The 17553-nt window shown below is 34.4% G+C and overlaps 1 protein-coding gene across 1 annotated transcript in view; it reads left to right on the top strand.

The window, feature by feature from the left end:
- Positions 1-17141, top strand: part of LOC115210539 (protein arginine N-methyltransferase 5) — a 32708-nt gene extending 15567 nt beyond the window's left edge. The window contains exons 5-17 of the mRNA XM_029779144.2: positions 894-1006; positions 1893-2106; positions 3571-3660; positions 4912-4983; positions 6299-6376; positions 7073-7131; positions 7291-7413; positions 7543-7718; positions 9619-9728; positions 13161-13254; positions 15495-15611; positions 16305-16369; positions 16828-17141. Of these exons, the coding sequence (XP_029635004.1) occupies positions 894-1006; positions 1893-2106; positions 3571-3660; positions 4912-4983; positions 6299-6376; positions 7073-7131; positions 7291-7413; positions 7543-7718; positions 9619-9728; positions 13161-13254; positions 15495-15611; positions 16305-16369; positions 16828-16980 (1464 nt within the window). The 3' untranslated portion in view covers positions 16981-17141. The remainder of the gene's footprint in view (positions 1-893; positions 1007-1892; positions 2107-3570; positions 3661-4911; positions 4984-6298; positions 6377-7072; positions 7132-7290; positions 7414-7542; positions 7719-9618; positions 9729-13160; positions 13255-15494; positions 15612-16304; positions 16370-16827) is intronic.
- Positions 17142-17553: the final 412 nt, after the last annotated feature.

Raw genomic sequence — 17553 nt, 5'->3', positions numbered from 1 at the left:
TTTTACCAAGTTAAATTATAAGACAGGAGATACTCTTACCCCTGTTTCAACAGTGTGTGGGACACTTTCCTCTGTACAAACAGTAAGGCTATTTTAATCTAATATTATAGGTACTAATTTATTGACCCTTAAAACATGACGGATTAAACTGAAACAGAGAACAGAGGATTTGTGAATTATGAAATACATTTTATATATAATCCTCTGTCTTAAGGTTTTTCTGAAGCCTGTTTTCCTATTTTGAAATACATTTGACAGTTTTGATGGATCTGCAAAACCAGCCCTCAACTACAAATTTCCCCCAGGTGAAATTTAAACTCTGTATGAACAAAACTAATTCTGATTAGGTGTTTAGTTATTCTTCACTTACATTATCTAAAAGATGATGATGAAGGTGGTGGTGGTGGCAGCTGTGAACACAGTGAAACACGGCTCAGGTAACTTGCAAGCAACTTCTTAAAAGTAATTCTCTTTATTTCATAGCTAATGTTCTTGAGAAAAGTATAACCATCATAATATCTTATTTCCTCTTTCAGTGAAATAATAGTAGTAGTAATAATAGTATCTGATTGGGTCACTTAACCAGCAGTTTTGAGAAAAGGGCATTAGTTGATACTATCAACCCCAGTACTTGATTGGTACTTTTATTGACCAAGAGAGATGAAAGGTAAAGTTGATCCCAGCAGGAACTGAACTCTGAATGTAAAGAGGCAGAATAAATACCCCAATTTTATCCGATGTTCTATCAATTCTGCCTGTTTACCACCTTCCTAATAATAATGATGATGACAACTAAAGCTAAAATTCTAAATATTCAAGAACTCAACTGTATTTTGGTAGTATATTTCCAACATTAGTAACATAACTTTGATGTTTGTTTTGTGTTCTTCCAGCAATACTGGATCCAAGTACCTCTCATCGCTCCTGAATTCCAAACAGAAAACCTTATTGAAGGAATAGATGAAGAAATTGACAGAGATCACCGTGACTACAATACCTGGTACTGGTAGGTGGATACTTTCTTATATATTTTCAATGTCATGGTTACAACAAATCAGCAGTAGTGCTTCTATACTGTTCATCTGTAACTTTCATAGACTATCTCTCACCAGAACTTAGTTGGTTTCTGCTCTAATCCAATGTCATGTTTGTTCCATGTAAGTTCAAACATTTCCATCAAATATAAAAACCAGTTAACTCTGTCTCTCTTAACATCCATCCATTTTCCATCCTTCATTATCTAACCCATACCAGCATGGAAAACAAACGTTTGATGATGAAAACGATGACAACAATGATTGGAGCAGTCCAATGACTGGAATTAAATGTGTTGACTTCCAGATAGTTTTCTTTAATCCATTTGATGAAAAAAATGTATTGTGTTATTTTGGGTGAGATGTTGTAATTGTGAAAAATTGTGTATTATTAAAGCAATTAAATTGTCTTTCCTACCACTAACCACTCAGTCATGAAGAAGTAATACTATGTGAGAGTCTGTCTCACTCAAAAGCACAACTCCTAATTTTCCCTTAAGCAACTCAGGGTTGCTAAACTGCCAATTTTCACCTCAAACCCTTTCTGTACCCTGTCATGTAATGATTTTGCATTTTTTGATGCTATTTATTAATATCTTCATCTGTTTTATATCCACAACACATAATCCAAGAGTTTTGGTAATGCTGATGATGGAATGTGGGTGCAGTGATAGGGTTGAATGTTTCATGATGGTGGTAGAGGGGATGTTTCATGGTGGCAGCGGCAGAGGAGGAGGATAATGTCAATGATGATGATATGATGGTGATGATAGTAAAGAGGGATATGGTTGATGATAATTATAAAATATGTCTTGAAGCACCATTTTCTTATTCTTGTTTCTTATCTTCCTTTTTTAGGTGGCACACATTCCGAACATTATGTGAACCAAACAAAAAACTGGGCATTGTCTTAGAATTAACTGCTGACCTACCAGATGATGATGTGTTAGAACGATGGTTATCTGAGCCCATCAAAGCTATTTCTTTGTCTACTAGTTTATTTTTAACTAATAAAAAGGGATACCCTGTTTTATCTCGTGCTCACCAGTCCTACCTTCGTAAACTATTCAAGGTACTTACCATCTTTACTTTTTATATATTTTATTCTTTCAGTCATTAGACTGCAGCCATACTGGGGCACTGCCTTGAGCAGTTTTCAGTACTTTTTTTTTAAGCCTGGTACTTATTCTATCAGTCCCTTTTGATGAACCACTAAATTACAGGGACATAAACACACCATCACCAGTGGTCACTCGGTGGCAGGAGACAAACACAGACACAAAGTCACACACACACATATATGACAGGCTTCTCTCAGTTTCACTTAACCAAGGTGCCACGCAGTGGGACTGAACCCAGAACCATGTGGTTGGGAAGCAAACTTCTTACCACACAGTCATGCCTGTTTATTTTAGTTTTACAATTTCATCACAACTCTCCAGTTCCGCGTATTTTCCTATAGATTTGAACTATATGTTGTATTGTCATTGCTAAATATAACAAATTATACAAGAGATTGTTAATGAGTTAGATCTACAGAAATATGTTCTATGTACATATCACTTAGTGAAGGTACATTGCCTAGTAATTAAAGTGTTACACTGACAGATGCAAGATCACAGTTCTGATTCCTGGGCAACAGATTGGTGCATTGTATTCTTGAGCAAAACATTTTATTTCACATTACCCCAATCTATTCAGCTATAAAAGAATTCCAGCATTAGCTGGAAAGTTAACCCTGCAACAGACCAGCATCCCATTCATTGGATGCTGGTCTGTTGTAATCCCAATATGCCATGGAAACCAGTTTAAGTTCCCACCTTGTGAGTCCTTGGGCTCATGATAGACCTTAAATACATAGTGTTTATATGAGAACTATCACTTAGGTGTGTATACATTACACTTACCTAGTGCTTTTACAACACATGGACTGGTTGTGTGTTGTGTCTTTTTATATTACTTTGAAAGTAATGCATCCTAGTTGTATATTCATATTACCAAGTGCCAATGTTGTAAATGTTATCTAATTGTATATAAGACATGTTATTAGTATCTATGTCACAAATGTCATACAGGCGTAGGAGTGGCTGTGTGGTAAGTAGCTTGCTTATGAACCACATGGTTTGGGGTTCAGTCCCACTGCGTGGCACCTTGGACAAGTGTCTTCTACTATAGCCTTGTGAGACAGAAACTGAAAGAAGCCCATCGTATATATGTATATATATGTATGTGTGTGTCTGTTTGTCCCCCCAACATCGCTTGACAACTGATGCTGGTGTGTTTATGTCCCTGTAACTTAGCAGTTCGGCAAAAGAGACCGATAAAATAAGTACTAAGCTTACAAAGGATAAGTCCTGGGGTCAATTTGCTCGACTAAAGGCGGTGCTCCAGCATGGCTGCAGTCAAATGACTGAAACAAGTAAAAGAGTAGTTATGTTTACATATCACTTACAAATGTCAGCTAGTTGTATACACAAATCACATATTAGTTTCTGTCTTCTGTGAAATTATTAATGTCTTCATTTTCTATTTGCAGTTGGATGTGCAATTAATATTGACTGGTGCCAATCGTCATACAGACAAAGGAATAACATCATATGTCCAATATCTGGATCATTTGTGGCAGGTGTGTAGAATATATGAATATTCATTTGTTCATTTATTTTAAGTCTGCTTTTTTATGCTAGTATGGATCAGATGTATATATTATCGAGGCATTGTTTTACAGCTGGATGCCTTTCTTGTCACTATCCCTTACCTGTTTGTCAAGCAAGGATTTTCTTATTTCATGCATCTTTGAAGACATGAAGCAAATAACTTCCATACAGTGTGAAAATGTATAAAAACTAGCACTGTGACCCAGCAACGCCAGGTCATAGTGCTAGTGCATGCATATACAGCTGCGTGCGTGCGCACATACACTCGAGTACTGTCCAAATCTCCGACCAATCACATACAGCTAGCTGGCATTCAATTGGCGTATCAAGTTTCGGGCATTTTGATTGGGTTTTCGATAAAAAATTCACAAAAAAGTCATTTATATTGATTTTTTTAATGGCTTTACAGGGTGACTGAGGAAATGTAAAGATGTGCACGACCACCCTTGGACGGTTTTGAATGACCATAGAAAGTGTGAGCCCTCTAACTGAAAAATTGTGGATTTGTATAAAGGACATGCACACACACACAGACATTTTGCCGTTTATATCTATAGAGATACATAAACACATTCATACACATACACACACTCATTATGCATGCATACTCACACACATCAGGCTTCTTTCAGTTGGAAGGCTTCAATTTACCCAGAGCCAAGTAGAAGACCCAGTGACATAGCTAGAGAGTGCAGCCTTTGAGTGTCTCTCTATATTTGATTGTTTAGATATGATGACTCCTGTAGTAATTCGCTGTCTTCAAAGTATAATTTTTGTGTTTGTTATTCTAGCTTCAGTCTCTTCAGGCAGAGGATTCTAGTTTATATTTCCAAATGTTAGTATATTTTTGGAGAACAATAATATTGTTCAAATTAGAGCAATTCTATGCTGTCTGTTTGAGAATAGTCTAACAGGACATCTAAATAAAATCTATGCAGAACAATAACACTTGCCTTTCATTCAAGAAAGCTGCCAGAAAAATGATGGTGTGATCTAATCAGAAAGAAATGTGATCTTAATATTGAAATGATGGAAGGAACAGATTAGTTTCAAAAGATGCTAGAGTATCAAGAAGGACTGTATTCAGACAGGGTGGTTGAAGAAACAAATAATAATGTCCAAATATATAATTTTAACCACAGTTTTAAAATGTTTTTCTTGGATAACTAATAGATAATGAGAAATATATATTAAAATATAAATAAACTTTTTTTTTACAGAACCGTCCCACGCCTGATGCTCTCAGCCAGTTTGCTAAAGGATATGAAGATTATTTACAATGCCCACTTCAAGTAAGCATAATCCTTCCTCCCTTAACAATATTCCTCTAAAATCCTCTCCTTCCTGCTCCCTTTTTTTCCCTGCATTTGTTGAGACCTACAAATGTTGAAATTGAACTCAATCTCAGAGAGTCTGCAGATTCATAGGTACTGACCTCAAAAAGAAACTATAAAATTAATATCTAAAAAATAAGTTATTCTTTCATTAGCTAAAATTTCTAGTTTTATTGTTTTATTCCAACAAATTTTACAGATTAATAAATAGTCTAATTGATAATGATAATTACAGAAGCCCTTTTTTCCTATGTATGTGTGTGAAGAAGGGAGATTGACAGTGACCACTTGGATAGTGTCCTTCCTACTGCTAATCCCTCATATATAAAATAGAGGTGAAACTGGAGCAAGAAGGGTTGTGTTTTGCTCCAGAGTACAACACAAACAAAAAGCAGGTTTTGAACTTTAACATAACAACCAATGTGAATGGCTTTGATATTAAACTTGTATGTTCTCTGATTAGATTAGCTATTACAAAATATCAAACCAATATCCATCTTAGGAATGTTGATATGACAAGATTTGTGTGCCAGTTTGAAAACTGATGACATGCTGGTAGCAAAGCAGTGTCAACTAGAAGATATGGCTTCAGTTCAAACTGGGAACTGACTTTTCATTCTTTCCTGGATGTCTTTTATATTTACATTCACACTACTGATGTAGTACTTTTCATTTTTATTAATGAGTGGGAAGGCCTTCACTCTCTACATTCATTATTATCATCATCATTTGACATCCATTCTCTGTGTTGGCATGGATTGGGCCATTTGACAGGAGTTGGCCAGTTGGAGAACTACCTGGGCTCCATTTGTCTATTTTGGCATGGTTTCTATGGCTAGACATCTTTCCTAAGGTTAACCACTTTACAGAGTGTACTGGATGCTTTTAACATTGCACTAGCACAGGCACTTCTACATGACACCATAAAAGTTCAAAGTTCAAATACACTTAAGGTTGCTATTTCTTCCTCTGAAGTTGATAAATACCAAATACCAGTAATATATTGAGACTGATATAATCAACCTAAACTTGTTTCCAACAAATTTGTGGCTTTATGCTAATGTAAAGAATTATTAGCAGTCTTGTTTCACTCAAAGTCAGACCTTCATTTCACTTGAGCCATAAGTGAGACTTTTTGCCATAATATGTATAAGGTAAAAAACCATTTTTCCATCAACAGAAAAGTCTTGCTTGTAAAAGGTATCAACCTTCTCAAACAAACAGCCATTGTCTTCTTTCAAGTAAATCTCTAATGTTTGTATCTTGTTTTCAGCCGTTAATGGACAATCTGGAGTCACTGACTTATGAGGTATTTGAAAAAGATCCAGTCAAATATACCCAATATAAAGAGGTAAGATATGTTTCTTTTTACTATATCTTAACATGTAACACAGGTAGTTTATAAAGTAATTGGTCTTTGTTTGTGAGTGGTGGTGGAAACTAATGCTGTTATTGTAATTTTAGACTGTTGACATGTTGTCTGGAAATTTCTATCATTGACGTTGATTATCTTAAATGATGTACATTTAAGTCCAGGCATGACTGTGTGGTTTAGGAGTTTGCTTCCCAAACATGTGGTCTTGGGTTCAGTCACTCTGTATGATACCTTGGGCAAGTGTCTTTTACTATAGCCCCAGGCCAGCCAAAGCCTTATGAGTGGATATGTACATGTGTTTGTATATTTCCTTGTTTTGACATTATGTGATGGTTGTAAACAAGCATCACCTTCATACAAGCAGTGTTGTTCGTTTCCAGTCTTCCATGTAAAATGTATCTAGCAATGGGGAAATATTGCCTTGCTTGGAAACAGAGGAGACAGGAAAGGCATTCATCCATAGAAAATCTGCCTCAACAAATTTCATCTAACCATGCAACATATTCCATCTAAGCATGGAAAAGTAATTGTTAAGTGCTGATGATGCTCTGAGAGAAAGCACCAAATTTTAATTTTTAAAATCTAAAGTTCTTGATAGACATATCTAAAATGTATCTCATACAGCCTTGAAAATATTTGTGCTAATCTAATTATGCCATTTTATTTTCGTAGGCCATCTATTTTGCCCTATTAGACCGAGTAAAGGAAGAGGAAAAAGACACGAAAACAGTGTAAGTACACAATACAACTTCATTAATCTCAGTACAGATAAGAATGTCTCCTTTTTTTTTTCATTCTCAGGAAGAAAAAAACATTCTCAATATTCACAGTTTATATTTTAAAAATTATTTCTCTTTCTGTTTTAATCTGTGTTGCTTTTGTTGTTGCAGTGTGATTATGGTGGTTGGCGCTGGACGGGGTCCACTAGTCAGAGCTGCAATAACAGCAAGTAAAAAGGCAGATAGAAACATCAAAGTGTATGCTGTGGAAAAAAACCCCAATGCTATAGTTACGTAAGTATATTTTAGTCTCTCGTTAAACTTGATGAATTTCTGTTCAACTACATGAATAATGGTTGTTTGTTTTCTGGGTTTTTTTTATCTTCTCACAAGTGCTAACTAATGTTTTTGTATTTTCTCCAGACTAGAGAATTACAAAGATGAAATGTGGGGAGAGCAAGTAGAAGTTGTATTTCAAGACATGAGAGAATGGGAAGCTCCAGAGAAAGCAGATATACTTGTTAGCGAACTTTTGGGCTCATTTGGTGACAATGAATTGTCACCAGAGTGTTTGGATGGTGCACAACGTTTTCTCAAAGGTAATCCTTTGTTAGAGTTTTGTCTTCATTTGGTCTTTATATCATGCCATTTTTGTATAGTACTTTATACCACATCATTTCTATATACTATCCATTATGTCATTTTTATATACCCTCTTATATATATTCTAGCAGTATCGCCCGGTGTTGCTCGGGTTTGTTTCGACCCTTTGGAATTGGAATTTTTGAAAAGTAAAAATTTTGCATTATGTAGCTTGTTATTCTCTTTAAGTGAACATTTTTCTGGTTGAAATACACCGAAAAATGGCAACACAGCAGTCAAAAAATCGTAAAAAAATAGGGATTTTCATAGAAAAAAAGCACCTTTTTGATGTAAATAATATTAACCTGGTCCGATGTGAATTTTTCCTTCTACGGAAGAAAGAGCAAGCCTTCTTCTATCATACTCTCAATTTTGGTCAACTTGCACCGCAGGGTCTTGGAGGAGATAGTGTTAGTTAAAGGCTACCAAACCTGCCATACATAGACAACTTCAGCTTTATATATATATAGAGATACATATCACATTATTTCTTGTATACCCTGTATTATATATCACATCATTTTTATATTACTCTCTGTTATTCATCACAAATTTCTATGCATACTTTATTATATAATCTCTATTACATCGTACTGACTCTGAATTCTCTATATTATATATCATACCAATTCAATATACCCTCTTATGTTTTTCACACCACTTCTATATATCCTTCATTACATCTCACACTGTTTCTATATTACTTTTTTAAAACATCAACATTTCTATATACCATATAATATATATGACACCAATTTTTTATATCATATCAATTCTGTATTTTTCTCTATTCCATATAGAGATATTGCATGGCTAATCAGATACAATATTGCATTACCAGTTCATGATTTGAGATTTTTAATTCAATACAGATTTGCTGTTGTTCATTCTGATGCCTAGAACAGAACAGCCTAGTATTACCTGTAATAAATTGGCATACTATTCAGGAGAGGTGTTGACTCTTATCTGTTTAATGCTACAAATGCCAATATTATGTGCTAACCAGGTGAAAAGGTTAACTTATGTTTCATATCAGGCATTTAAATGAAACTTAATTCTAATGGTCCATACTGGATTTTGTATGCAATATCATTCTATAAATACCACAACAGTGGAGATGCAGTATAACATTACATATAAAAATACTAATAATGCAGTATCACTGTATACCAATCAGCTATATTAGTGGTGCTCCATCACTGTATAAATACCACATACATATAGTGATGGTACAGTGTCACTGTATAAATAAGAAGCACATTTAATGGAAGTGCAGTGTCACTATATAAATACCAGATACTTATAATGGAGGTGAAATGTCATCATTGTTTCCACTTTTCTATGCTTGCATAAGTTCTACTAATAATACTGTGTTATTCTATAAAAGGTGCACTATTAGTATATACTAATGAAAGCATAATTCATGTATATTGGATATGTATTAAATCTACAGTCTTATATGTTATATTCTCATGAGTAATGATATCTAGTAAGGAACACTGGGAATGAGCTACAGGCCTAGGATGATATTGTATAGTAAAGTGCATTGGGAATTAGTTGGGAAACAAGGGTAATGGTTCTATAGCTCATTCCTGTTGCTGCTGAGAATTCTTTACGATTCGAAATACTTCTCTGAATGCCTTTCATCATGCTCCCATCCGTAAAACTTCCTAATTTATATTTTAAACGGTCCTTACTCTTTTTATTTAAGAACTTGCATCTTGCCTTCAACCACACTACCGTAAACGTCTTTTTTCTATTTCAATAGTTTTAAGGAAGAACTGTAAACCTCCAGAGTTTAATGTTCTTGTAGGTTAACTACTCAGATTACTGACTTTTGTTATCTTTGATTTCTAGATGATGGAATCAGTATCCCCAAAGAATATACCTCATACCTGGCTCCTTTGCAATCTGCTAAGCTGTATAATGAAGTCAGATTAAGTAAAGACAAAGACAAATCCCCAGAGGTTCGTTAATTTATACTTTTTCATTCTGGATTGAATCAATATATGACTTTGTTATTTGTAAAATTAGAGAATCTTCTTCCATTTCTTTGTTCTTTGTATTAGCAAATTTTGCTGTATTTAAAAATATCAAGATGTATTCATTGTTTAATCTTATGTTAACCAACAATAGATTTAATCTACTTATCCAGCTTGTACAGAAATATTCCTTTATAATGATCTGAGTCAGTTGGATGGATGACACATTCAGTAATCATCATCATCATTGTCATTTACATCCATGTTCCATACTGGCATGTGTTGGACAGTTTGATAGGATCTGATGAATCCAATGATTTCCTCGTGCTCCAATGTCTGCTTTGACGTGGTTTCTATAGCTAGATGCCCTTCCTAATGCCAGTCACTTTACAGCATGTACTGGCTATTTTTTTTAATGGCACCAGCACTAGTGAGGTCACCATGCAGCCTGCAAGACTACAATTCTTTCAACTGAGTGGGGTTACAGTAGAGTAGCAGGGAGGTGGTTTTATGCTAGATGAGGAATTAGAGTGTGAGAAGAGGTAATAGAAACAGAACAGGTTTCTTGCTGTAGAAGAGCTACATGTCTACTCACATAGAGGAGAGGGTGGGAGTGGTTGCTGGAGACTGAAAAAAAGATAAAGATAGTGGAAATAAATGGAAGTAGGAGAACAGGAGGTGTGGGTGGGTTGAATTTGCAAGTGTGAATAAGAGAGTGAAGTGATGGTTAGAGGTAGGGAAAGGATGAGAGGGAGAATATAATGAAGAATAAGTGTTGAGGAATGATAAGTAGGGGAGAGTAGGTGATGAGTGTAGAAATCAGGTAGTGTTGATGGAATAGGGGAAGGGAGATGACTGACTGTGGGGAAAAGGAGGTGGTGAAGAATAGAATGATAAGGAAGCAATGACATGTGATTGGGTAGGTTATAAGAGTGTGGAGTAGGCATAACACTATACCTGAAAAAGTTGGAATAGCTAAAATATCTGATTATAGGTATGCTGACCTGGGATTCACAATAAATAAAATAGATAATAAATCTAAAACCTTTTTGAAGTTTTGTTGTCTGTATTTTTGTAAGTGTTTGACTGTTCCTGATGTACTTGAAAAACATTTTAGAATTCAGTGTAAACCTTGTGAAGATACTTCACCACATTGAAGAGCAGAATAGTGTATGATACACTTTCATATTTGCACAGAACTTACTTTTATCTGAGACATTTAAAAATAAATGCTGACTGTGCTAAATATTTCCACTCACTCTTTCATCTTCATCTAATAATTTTGCTTCACAATCATGTTGCTTCAGCTCTCATAACTCTGTGCAGATTATCATTCAAGTTTCTTCTACTGTAATTTTGAATAAACCTAAGCCAAGTCTTGTTAGTGAAATTGGTAGACAGAAACTTCATGGTAAACTTAATCTATTGACTGGTATAATATTACAACTAATCCTTAAGTGGCCTTAGCTGTTTCTACTCTATCGTAAATATAAGGACCAGGTTTTCTCTCAGAGGGATGGTGACTTGTAAGTCATTGATATTTTCTCGTTTTTTCCCATCAGTCATGGATGTCTTGTAAAATGATCATGGGTACTTGTGACTAAATCATAGAAAAATTTTAAAAGGACTTTTATGGAAGTGTTATTGAAATACAAAGGAATATTTATCATCATCATCATCATCATCGTTTAACGTCCGTTCTCCATGCTAGCATGGGTTGGACGGTTCGACCGGGGATCTGGGAAGCCAGAAGGCTGCACCAGGGTCTGGTCTTATCTGGCAATGTTTCTACAGCTGGATGCCCTTCCTAATGCCAACCACTCCATGAGTGTAGTGGGTGCTTTTTACGTGCCACCTGCACTGGTGCCAGTAAATTCTTTGTTATATTTAAAATTAACTGAAAGACACACAGAGCATCTCAAAATAAATACAGTAACAAAAGGGTTAATGTAATGAGCCAAAAACTGTAAAAGGATGATACTAAATGATGGTATTCTCCTTTGCGGTCATTCTCTCATCGCAACTACATCTCATGTGAAAAGCTTGAGTAGAAATAACTAACGAATACTCCCCACCCAATTCTCATTACTAATCTAATTTTTAAATGTAGTTAATTGAAACTGGGATCATTTAGTAATTAAGGCATCAGGTTGTGAAAGAGAAGAAACAATTAATCTTAGAATAGTATATATTAACTATACAACCAGCCAACATTATCTTTTCTGTTTTTCAGGATCAGAATATTTCAATTTCTAAAATTTATTGTTGGTTAGTTTCCCACAAGTCTTTATAACAGACATGGGCAACCTTTTTCAAGAAGCGGGCCACATGAGACATGACTAACCATCAGGTGGGCTGCACTACTAGGAAACTCCTGTGGGCTGCATGCGGTCTGCAAACCGCAGGTGGCCCATGACCGCTTTATATGCTAACAATATTTTAAGCAGCTGACATATATGAAATGAGAGCATAGAGGACCAAGCTGATAGAATACCAGACAGCTGGACAAGAGCCTGCTAATATCACTGGGTTTGTGTTTAGCCCAGCGTAACTAGTTGATAACAGATACCACAAAGTAGGAATGACTTTCCACAGCAAGCAATAAAAGCACAAAATTAAAAACTAATGAGTGCTTTACAATTTGTAGTGTTGAGGTCAATACCATCATAAACTAAATCAAAACACATTTCTTATCCATTCAATGAAACACAAAGTTTTTTGGAAGCTTACATCATTTCAATGAAATCAAAGTATTAAATACATATCATACCCGAGCTTGCTGGAGGCCCCAAAAATTTAAGCTTTAAAGATCCTAAAACAGTGGAGTGAGAAATATATCAGGCACATGACTAGGAACTGGAATTGAATGAGAATTTAGAAATCTAATTTTATTTTATAGACATTTTCAAAAGTTTATTAGTCGATATTTTGATATTTATGAGTTAGTAAATTCCTTTTTGGAAGAAACCAAAATGTTTAACAGCTGATACTAATTCTGAGTGGAAGAATAAATGGCATCACACAAAGCTCTGTATCATGTCTAATTTTATTTGACATTTTCAGAAATGGCATACTGTCATTAATTGTTAATGTTGAAGTAGAAGAAGAATTAGATTATGAATTAGTTATTTTGTCAACTTCCACAAGCATAAACTACTTCCTTCATACATGTCAATAAAGGTGTGTCTGCATGGATGCTCAGTTTGCCAGAAATAGCAGCCAAATCTCCCTCAGATCATACCAAACTGCCTTTAAAAATGTTTACTTTAGATAATATGGGTCTGAGCTCCCTGCAAATGGGAATTAAACAAGGTGATGACAGCTGTAAAGCCTTTGATCATAGGATTGCTCAGTCAGGGCCAACTCGAGTCTAAACAACAACTCCACATATCTGTTTAATATAATTTAATATTTCAGGCCCCTTTTGAGATGCCTTATGTTGTACGGCTCCACAACTGTCAGATTTTATCTGAACCCAAGAAAGTTTTTAATTTTAGACACCCAAATAGAGGTAAGTTTATTGCCAAATTTATTACATTTTTTCTTCACAGTTTATTGAACTATTTTTCTTTTCTGTAGGTAGGATAGATTAATAAATGTATGCATTTGAATAGAGTTTTGTAAAGCAATTGTTTTTAAAGTTAGTGAGACTCATAAAAGCCAAAAGCACTGCTTTGTTAGCTTAAGTTGAAGGTGGCTAAGTAACTTTTATTTCCCCTCACAGCTAGAGTAGAATAGGCATATATATATCATCATATATATATATATATATATATCTGCCATTGGATTATTAGATAGCCGTAAATTAAAATTATATTATTGGTGTCTACTAAAAATGTCCATAAAATTTCTTTTTTGCTAAGGTTTTGGAAACTTCTCCAGATGCCAAAGGTTAGCTATTATTAATGAGGATCTAGTCAGACAATGTTAAATTTAATAAACCTGCTGGCTTTGCTATAGATAAGATGAAAGTGCATTGGCCAGTGTTGAGTGTAATTACAGGTAAGTTCACTGCAATCAATTTACCACTGGGGAAGTTCACTGTGAAGAAAGTTTACTGAGAAAATATATCCATATTATCTCACCATTATTAATAGTTAAAAAGTATTTTATTGAAAAAAATGGTAAATTGATGATGGTGAATTTACCCTGCAGTGAAATGATGACAGTGAACTTTCCTTGCAGTAAATTGATGACAGTGAACTTACCAGACATGGTTGGGTGCACATCATCCCTTATATTGTACTCTTTATGTAAATGGAAGAGGATGCTGAAGAAAATATGACAATGTTCTAATTTGTCCAATGATTACCACCTTGTTGGTGGTAATTTCTCTGTTTCATTCTTAGGGTATCTGCTGCAATAACCCTCACAAATTTTATAAATGTAACACATGTTGATATGTTATCTAAGTCAACAAAATGGAAAGAATGGTCACTACTAGAATTTCTTTGATCATATATCTGCTGAACCAAGGCTGGTCTGGAGCTGCGCAACAACTAAAATCCAACTTATATTAACATTAAGAAAAGAAAATAACATGTAATATTAAATAAATTGAGGTATTTGCTATTAAATGATTTTATTAGCATATTAATGTCATTAGAATATTACTAATGATGCTGCTCTATCTGTGAGTTATTAATATATATATATATATATATTTGTATGTGTAAAGTAACAGTTTTAGGGAAATTCCCGTTGGTTTCATACCTAGCGTGAACTAGACATATCTTCAGTTTCTCTAAACAATAACTGTTCTCTGCAAAGAATGTATTTTAAAAACACATACACACACCCACAGATATATATATCTACTCTAACTTCCCAACAACCATGAAGATCAAGATTGTAGTAAGAAGATTGATTCAGTATAAAATACACAGGAAACTTTTTATGAGGAACCACTAAAGGAGTTTGCAAACTAGACCTCCTTAAATTTGCAACATTATCTTCATCATGTAGCAAACCTTGTGATCTCACTTCTAGCTTGTCTCAAGATTGATGTGATAAACAAAGCTTAACCTTAACTGTGCTAGAAGTTAAGAACCAAGTTTACATTCTGGAATTCTTCACATTTCAGATGGCATAGTATTGCTTGTGTACATAACTTATCAATTTTAAGAAATTAATTCAGTATCTGCATGTTAGTTTGCAAAAATTTAATCAGCACAGTGAAAGTACAAAGGTTGATGTATTGACAGGTCCCCTCCCCTAAAATTTCAAGCCTTGTGCCTATAGTAGAAAGGAGTATTGTAGCTACATTTACTCTTTTACTTGTTTCAGTCATTTGACTGTGGCCATGCTGGAGCACTGCCTTTAGTCGAGCAAATTGACCCCAGGACTTATTCTTTGTAAGCCTAGTACTTATTCTATCGGTCTCTTATGCCGAACCGCTAAGTTATGGGGACGTAAACACACCAGCATTGGTTGTCAAGCGATGTTGGGGGGGACAGACACAAACACAAACTTATACACACACACACACACCACACACATATATATATATACACACACATACATGCATATATACGATGGGCTTCTTTCAGTTTCCATCTACCAAATCCACTCACAAGACTTTGGTCGGCCCGAGGCTATAGTAGAAGACACTTGCCCAGCGTGCCACGCAGTGGGATTGAACCCAGAACCATGTGGTTCATAAGCAAGCTACTTACCACACAGCCACTCCTACGCCTACATTTGTTTAACATCCATGTGAAATTCTTTGATGACATGAATTCTGTTTTCTAGGTGAAGTGATTGATAATTCTCGTTATGTGAGCATACAGTTTCATATTAAGTCTGATGCCGTCTTACATGGTTTTGCTGGATATTTTGATTCTGTACTTTATGGAAATGTAACTTTAAGTAAGTTTCTTGATTTCACTTTACTATTTACTTCATTTAACTTTTGCTCAATCCAATTAGCTTTCTATTTTTCTCTCAAATTTACTTTTGTCCTCACCACTTTAAAATGTATTTCTCTCTCATTAGATGTCTCTTCCTTTCTAATGATTGTATTAATTACTCTTCTATAACTTGTACCTGCCTCTATACTCTTGTAAACATTTTCACCTTTTCTAAACACTTCTCACCTGTTTATCATAAAAGAATGTTTTCATGTTTCACTTAATTTTTCCCCCTAAACAAACTTTAATATCTGGAGTGTTAGTACAACTTATTCCAAATCTTAATGATAGACTGTAAAATTAGACCTGATAATTATCCAGCTTAGTCACATTCTAGGTCAAAATCTTATCGTTGTCTTTCTGAGAGTGATACACTGAGCTAGGTGACTCTAGTCCTGAGTGTATCTGGTATACTGTATCAGTTAATTTACCATCCAATGTTCAAATATATTTCCATGTTTCATCACAACAATTACACTCCATACATTCGTTTCCTACTAAGTTGTTATCTTCCTCTCCAAATCACTATATTCCCTAAATATTTAACATTTTATCTGATATTGCTTAGAAATTAGTTTTGAAATTGTATTTATCCAGTTTTTACTTGAAACTCTATTTTATTCTTCTCACACTCTCTCTTCTCTTTCTACAGGTATTCTCCCCTCAACACATTCTGCAGGAATGTTTAGTTGGTTTCCTATACTCTTCCCCATAAAGGTATTGCTGGTTCACTTTCTTACATAATACTAGAAAGTTTCAATTAGTATTAGGAAACTTCTACATCATATAATTGTTACTTTTATTAACTAGATCATTTGTACTGAGCTAATTTATTTGGTGATGGAAGCATTTTAGCAATGTGCTTACCATTGACATTGTTATATTGTGAAATATAGATTTAATAAAGAAGCAACTGACTTGTGCAATAAATACAGTAAAATAGTGGGAACAGTTTTCATAAAAATGCAAATATCAATGAAGTGTGTGTGTGTGTGTGTGTATATATATATATATATATATATATATATAGTTATTCAGATTGCAATACCTGGGTATATATTAATTCTGTTTAAAACTTAAGCTTCTAAGTCATTTACTTATATTGCCATTTCTTTCAGTTAAAACCTAATTAATAAATTCGTTTTTTTTTTTTTGTTTTTTTTTATTTCTTCCAGGAACCAATATTCTTAAAGAAAGATAGCCGTGTTGTTGTTGATTTCTGGCGAGTTGTTACAGATCGTAAAGTTTGGTATGAATGGTGTATTCGTGAGCCTCAGATTCTTCCAATCCATAACCCAAAGGGACGGTCCTATACAATTGGTCTGTAATTCTTACAAAGCAGCAGCTGTGCACATGGATAGAATCATGACATTCATATGTTGACTGAACAGCTTTCATAGAAATAAACTAACCAAAAATCATATCTTTTCATTTTTTTTTTTAATTTTATTTCTCCACCAAATATTTAGTTATTAAAATATCAACTTCACTATTTAGTTTGTTTCTTACTCATCCAACTACTTTCAAAATTTATTAAATAATTTCTGTATTGAAACCTTTGAGTTTTGAGTCATCAACAGAATGGAAGAATTGAATTTTATTTAATTTCAAGGAAGCATCTCAAACACTTTTATGATCTACACTGCTGAAACAGAGAACACAGTTATATGCTAAATGTTTCAAGCTATTCTCCAATTGTTGCTTCCTGTTTGCATGAAGTCTTCATATCCTCTACAAGTAAAAGAAAAAAAAATTTCTATTGAAGACAAAGACCCAACCACTTTTATGATGGAATACATTTCAGGACTACATTTTATAAGAACACTGCACATCTTTATTTGTCTGTTAAAACAAATGTTTTAGTTCAAAAAATGGCAGTATTTTGATATTGTTAGTCAACC

The sequence above is a fragment of the Octopus sinensis genome, linkage group LG1 (genome assembly GCF_006345805.1).
Source record: "Octopus sinensis linkage group LG1, ASM634580v1, whole genome shotgun sequence".
Classification (NCBI taxonomy): domain Eukaryota; kingdom Metazoa; phylum Mollusca; class Cephalopoda; order Octopoda; family Octopodidae; genus Octopus; species Octopus sinensis.
Note: the sequence above shows the minus strand (reverse complement) of the source record. Positions and strands in the feature narration are given on the sequence as shown.